Raw genomic sequence first — 6495 nt, forward strand, 5'->3', positions numbered from 1 at the left:
CATTGAAATCCATCCAATGGTTAATGAGATATTTTGCTAACAAACACAGATTTGACTTCAATAGTTAATAACAAAGTTTTAATAACAGATCTTGTTTGATTTGTTAACTTTTAGAATATGTGTTTGGAATCAGTCTCAGTTACTACCACACCAAATTTGAGCTCAGTATCTGTAAAATGTGTTATCACTTTCTGAGAGTTTCGTTCAAATCCATGGACTGGTTCATGAGATCATTTGTTAACAGACAAACAATGCACGCAAGCACACACGCACACACAGGGCAAAAACATTAAACCATAATTTGTCTAAATTTCCAACCTGGAGTGGATGATTGTTACTGTCCCCATCAATGTGATCATCCACTTCATTCTGTGTCTGCATGAAAGTGCAGGTTAACGTGTAACTTGTTCTTTTTGTTGGTAGTTTTCTGGGTTACTCAGTGTTCATGCAGTGGAACTTGCTGTGAGAGACAGAGTGTCCCATGCTAAGTGTCCTAACACGTGTTGAGATACTAGATCGACATGGTGGGACAAAGACCTGGAATGGAGACGAACGGTACCGCTACTAGCTCCCGTCTGTCGGACACTTTGCTGGACGATGAGAAGACCGCAGCGGCCCTGCTGCTGTCGGGAGTCTTCCTGGCCATGGTGGGTGTCACCTTCACCGCCATGGGCTGGCAGCACTACCAAACGAACACCAACTTCCAGTGGACTCAGCTGCTGGGCCCCATCCTGATCTCAGTCGGAGGAACCTTCATGTTCACCAGCATCTGCAAGTTCAGGTTAATCTTTTGCTGTGGACAGCAGGAGGACGAGGGCGTGTTTGTCATACCGGTGAGGGAGCAAGTCTCCAGAGGACATCCCGTTGTGGTTCATGGCAGGAATCCACCGGTCATGTTGCAGGGAGCCGCAACCATGCTCTGCATTCCACCTGCTTATAGCTTCATCACCCAGGAGGTGCAGCAACCAAATGAGCTCCATCCTGGCCTTCCTCCGTATGATGGTGTCCACGGTGTGGACATGGTTACGGCAGAGGACAGCAGAGCTCACAGCTCACAGACGGACCAGAGAAGAAGCCGGTAATGTTAGGTTCTCTGTTTATTTAGTTTTGTTTGGACTTTGCATTTTGGATCCTTGAATTCTGTATTATTATTATTATTATTATTATTATTCCATGGTTTCTTTTGTTAGTTCAGTCTCCTGTTTTATCACAGTTCTGTTTATTTTCAGTCTTCTAGTTTTACTTTATTATTCCCTGTGTGTTCTTAGTGTTAGGTGTAGTCTTCTCCTTTGTATTTCTAGTTTTCCCCTTGCTCATGTTTCCTGTTTCCTTGTGTGCTCTTCCTCCTCTCCTGTGTCCTCTCTCCCCTCACCTGTGTCTTGTCAGTAATCAGCCCTGGTCCTTTGTCTCCCTCTTGTATTTAAGCAGTTCTTTTCCGTCCCTCTATGCTGGTTTGTCTGTTTTGTTACCCTGTTCATGTTTAGACTTTGTCGCGTTGTCAAGTCCATTTTTGAGTTCCTTGTATTTTGTTAATTCATCTTTGGATTTAATCAATCACCACGTTGCTGTCATGCATTTGGGTCCTTCTCCCACGCCTATCATGACAGCTAAGAAAGAGTGCTTTCATGACAAACAATCTTCTGACAAAAAGAGATAACTGAAGCATTAAGAAATGGCAAAGTTATGTCTGTTTTAATTAAATCTTGAAAACACTTTTATAGGAACCCAGTCCCTTTTGGGCTTCAGCTTCTGAGTTCCTGTCAAATGTCTTTTACAGTTGATGGCTGGGGATGACTCTTGGCTACTAACACACCAGATTTTAGCTCAGTACCTGTAAAACAGACTGAGTTATCATCTTTTCTGTGTTGGTTCAGGTAAATTAGCCATGGCAGCCATCTTAAATGTCAGTAACTTCTTGAGAGGTGCTCCAAACAAGCCATTCAGTAAACTCTGTAATGAAGAACATGAAGGGATAAGACTCCAAACACGGTGACTCAGAAAAAACAACAGTGTCTTACATGGAAAGAAATTGGTCTCATTTAGTTTGAACTTAGCGGTATTTACAGGCACAAGAGAAGGTGAAAAAAAACCAAGAACATGATCTTCTTTAAATCAGGGGACTGAGTGTTCTTATGCAAGAAAGCTCTCAGTTTGTTTTTAATGCAGCACTGTTCATTGCTTGGCTCACTGTGTTTTAGGCCATTATTCCCCTCTAAAATATTGTCTCAATGATGCTCAACATATTCTGTTCTAAAACCTAGTATTTGTCAGCTCCTTCAGTGTTGCTGTAGGCCTCTCTGACCAGTTTCTGGCTCGTCTTTTCACCACTTTTGAAGGAACATTCAGTTCTCCGTAATTTCATTATTGTTCCATACTTTCTCCAATTCATGAGGACTGCCTTCACTGTGTTCCATTCATTATTTAATACTGAGGAAATGTTTTGTAACTTTCTCCTGGTGGATTTCTTTTGACAATGAAATCATTTTGATGCTTTGTGAGTCTCTGTGAACCTTGGATTATGTCTGGATGGGAACATGTGTTGTTGTAAAACCTGCAGACTTTTCTGCTTTGATGGTTCCTTTCCAGATGTGTAAGCTGCTCATGGCAGAGACACTAATGCACCCCCATACCATCAGAGAGGCAGGCTCTTGAACTGTGTGCTGATAACAGGCTGGATTGTCCCTCTCCTCTTTAGTATAGCAGACATGGTGTTCATAGTTTCCAAAAAGAATTTAAAATTTTGATTTGTCTGACCACAGAACAGTTTTCCACTTCGCCTCAGTCCATCTTAAATGGGCTTTGGCTCAAAGGAGATAGCAGCATTTCTGGATGGTGTTCACATCTGGCTTTTTCTTTGTAAGATAGAGCTTTAAACAGCATTTGTGGATGTCACAACAAACTGTGTTTACAGAGAGTGATCTGTAGAAGTGTTCCTGAATCCATGCAGTGATGTCCAGAACAGAATCAGACCTGTTTTTAATGCAGAGCTGCCTGAGGACCTGAAGATCACAAACATCCAGTTCTGACTTTCAGTCTTGTCCTTTGAGCTCAGAGATTTCTCCAGATTCATGAATCTTTTGAGGATATTATGAATTGTAGATAATGAGATAGTCAACGTTTTCCAAATTTCCCATTGAAGAACATTCTTTTGAAATTGGTCCATTATTTTTAGGCACAATTCTTCTATGGTGAACCTCTGCCCATCTTTACTTTTTAGGGACTCAGCTTCTCTAAAATGCTCTTTTTAAACCCAGTCCTCTCACTGACCTGCTGCCAGTTGACCTGATTTGTTGCTAAATGCTCCTCCAGCTGTTTCGTATTCCTACCACTTACTTTTACAGCCCTTTGTTGCCTCTGTAACATGTTCAACTTTTTGAAACATGTTACTTTCTTTTTCCCAAAACACGGGAAAATTTTCTTACAAAACAAATGATTTGCAAATCATTTCATTCTGTTTTTATTTTCATATTATAAAACTGCCCAACCTTTGTTGAAATTGGGGCTGTAATTACAGTTCCTCAGTGGTTACATAAAACAAGTCGTCATGGGTTTGGGGTCAGTTGAGGCTAAAATCACTGGCACTTATTAAAATAAAAACCCTGCTGGGATTGAACATTGTATCACAAATGTTTTTATATGTGCTTTATTAAAACCAAAGTTTTTTTGAAACAGAATTTGAGTCATATTCCCACCTGTTTTTTGCACCAAAAGCTAAGGCGTATTTTATTTTTTTCAGCTAATTGCAGGATCTAATTTATTTAAAACTCAGTCAGACGTGCTGCTATAAACACAAAGCTGCATTCCAAGTTCTCACTGTCTTTTATTGTTTTTAGACAATTGCTCCCAGCAGGTTTCCAGGAAAGCATTTCACTTTAATCCAAACAGACGGCAGGAATAATACAGTTAACCTGCCGTGACTATAAACCGCTGCCCTGATCACATGAACACACACCGACTCTCATTCCTGTTGGCTCCAGTCCTGACCTGTTTCACTGTTTTGTCTGCAGAACACAGAAGACAGAAAGTGACAGGGGACGTCCGGACGAGGGCAGCTGTTCTCATCCACCTGCATATGAAGAGCTCTTCCCTTCCTGCCACAAACACAATCACAAATGAAAATGGACTTTTATCTTGTTTTAACAAAAAGCAACAAATGGGCCTAGCTTTCTCTAAAGGAATGCATGTCACCTTCCACCTTTCATGCTATTATTCAAAAATAAGAGAAATGATGGCATTAGGGTAGTAGTAGATATACATCCAGTTTCTGAAAGTTTCATTCAAATCTATGACTTTGTGAGATAAGTTTTAAAAACAAATTGTGCCTGATTGGTTGGTGCTCAAGGTACATGTTGGAAATAGCGCTCTGCTACTACATCACCAAATATTACCTCAATATTTGTAAATTTTGCTGAGTTATAGTTATTTCAATGTTGACTAAGGTAGATTAGCTGTGGTAGCCATCTTGAATGGAGTTGATTCCAAAAGATTATCAATTGCAGAGGTTCATCTGCCTGTTACTTTGTGGGAGTTTCATTGAAATTAGTCTGCTGGTTATTATATATTATATATTATATTTAGCCAATAGACAAACACACGCACACAGACACTCACCTTTGGTGATGGGCGATAAGAATGAAGGTGATTCTGTGTGATGCTTCATATGTTTTAAATTAAACCTAGAATATTTGTGGTGTTTCCGTTTACAGCAGCACAAAAAAAGGTTCTGGTTTAATTTTTGTGATGTGAAGCTGCCACACTCCACCGACCTCGAGCCTTACAGACCCACTAAAACTGTCAGAGAAGATGCAAACGTTTAGGAAATCTCTTGATGTTTAAAAAAGGAGAATTTAAGTGTTCATGTCACTCGCAGTCATCAGAAACCTAATTAGAAAATATTAAATACAACTTTGTAAAGTAAAATCCACTCAGAATGAAGAAAAGTTTGATATTTTTGTGACTGTGGGACATTTTGTACCCCAGCTATGTTTTCAGAATAAATAAAAGTGACAGAGAGCCACAGGGGGGCAGAAACACAAGGAAATCTGCCTCTGTTCACTCAGGACCACAAAACGAATAATAATAATAATAACTTTTGAAGCACCAAATAGTTTTATACATCTCAAATTTTTATAAAATGCTTTTGCTTACTTTATTTGTTGCATGTCACTGCTCTGCTTTCTCAGTTTTATTAGTTTGATTTTAAAGTTGTTGTTTTTTTCATCAGGATGTGTTCTTTCTTTTTTGAATCTCTGTCTGGATGTAATCTTCCCCAGCCCTTTTTTTATTCAGTTTTTTACGCTTCTAAGTTATGAAGGAATTAATCGGCGATCATAGCGAAAGCCAAGTTCCACCCAGATCCTCTTAGCAGCAGAGACCGAAATCAGCTGTGAGTTTAATTAGACTGGGACAGAAGGCCATCATTTAACAGGAAAAAAAAACCCAAAACATCTTTTGCAGATCTATGTTTTTATAGAACTGTAAAATTTGTCCTGGGCATTTAACAAGCCAAAAGACCTTCGTGTGAAAAACTGTTAAAATAAAAAAAAACTCATTTAAACTGTTGAACTGCTAAAAACTTTGACTTGAAGGAGGAAAGTGAAAAATTATAAAACGATAGATAGATAGATAGATAGATAGATAGATAGATAGATAGATAGATAGATAGATAGATAGATAGATAGATAGATAGATAGATAGATAGATAGATAGATAGATAGATAGATAGATAGATAGATAGATAGATAGATAGATAGATAGATAGATAGATAGATAGAGCCCAGTAAAACACACCTGGGTGACATTACTTCATCGTTCCAGAGAACTGGCGACAGTTTCTGCAACTGTTACTGGACGTGCTGAACGGCAACAGATATTTCTAGATTTGACCCGGAAAGTCCTCCTGGCATGAAGGCTAAAATCATCAGTAGTCTTGTAGTTAATAATGAAGGTTTGGTGATGATGAGTGGATCTTATTCAAGGTTCACAAACAGCTGATTGATTTGACAAAGTCTGTTGACTTGTAGTGGGTTAAACCACTACAGGACAACAGGTGTGTGTTTTCTGTCTCTCTGCAGGATGAGCTGTCCGGTGGTGCAGTGGACCCCCCCACCCCCACCCCCACGCCGCCAACATGCAGCTCAACATTTACGGACGGATTTGGAAACAACATCTAAGATTTGCTTTCTGAAATCCCAAAATACCAAAAGGGTCAGATAATCTCGGCAGAGCATGTGGCCGTGACTTGTCCTGGATGCCGATTAGACAGAGGCTCGTACGTTTGCCTCGTCCTAGGGCCGTAAACTCGCCAACGGGGGGGAGGGGGTTTGGTCTCTGCAGCTCACTAACGACGCTAAAGTTGGCATTCGGGCTGTAACCTGAGCTCATTGTGTGCAAAGAAATCTCTGATAATTCAAACAAGAGGATTTGGTTTGACCCACAGAAAGCTGCAGGAAGTGGAAAATCAGGCACAGTTATTAAAACATATCGGCTTATAGT

The 6495-nt window shown here is 40.0% G+C and overlaps 1 protein-coding gene across 1 annotated transcript; it reads left to right on the forward strand.

Moving 5' to 3' along the window:
* The first annotated feature begins 521 nt into the window (after window positions 1–521).
* On the forward strand, window positions 522–5686 carry tmem174 (transmembrane protein 174). Its single transcript, XM_017427520.3, has 2 exons — window positions 522–1078; window positions 4008–5686. Exons 1-2 carry the CDS (start codon window positions 522–524, stop codon window positions 4114–4116), a joined length of 666 nt encoding a protein of 221 aa, XP_017283009.1. The 3' UTR covers window positions 4117–5686.
* The last annotated feature ends 809 nt before the right edge of the window (window positions 5687–6495 follow it).

This window comes from Kryptolebias marmoratus, linkage group LG14 (genome assembly GCF_001649575.2).
Source record: "Kryptolebias marmoratus isolate JLee-2015 linkage group LG14, ASM164957v2, whole genome shotgun sequence".
Lineage (NCBI taxonomy): Eukaryota > Metazoa > Chordata > Actinopteri > Cyprinodontiformes > Rivulidae > Kryptolebias > Kryptolebias marmoratus.

Excerpts from the sequence above, each read along its gene's own strand:
- tmem174 (XM_017427520.3), top strand. The coding sequence starts at position 522 with ATGGTGGGACAAAGACCTGGAATGGAGACGAACGGTACCGCTACTAGC. Across the intron at positions 1,079-4,007 it reads ACGGACCAGAGAAGAAGCCG|AACACAGAAGACAGAAAGTG; the intron begins GTAATGTTAGGT and ends TTTTGTCTGCAG.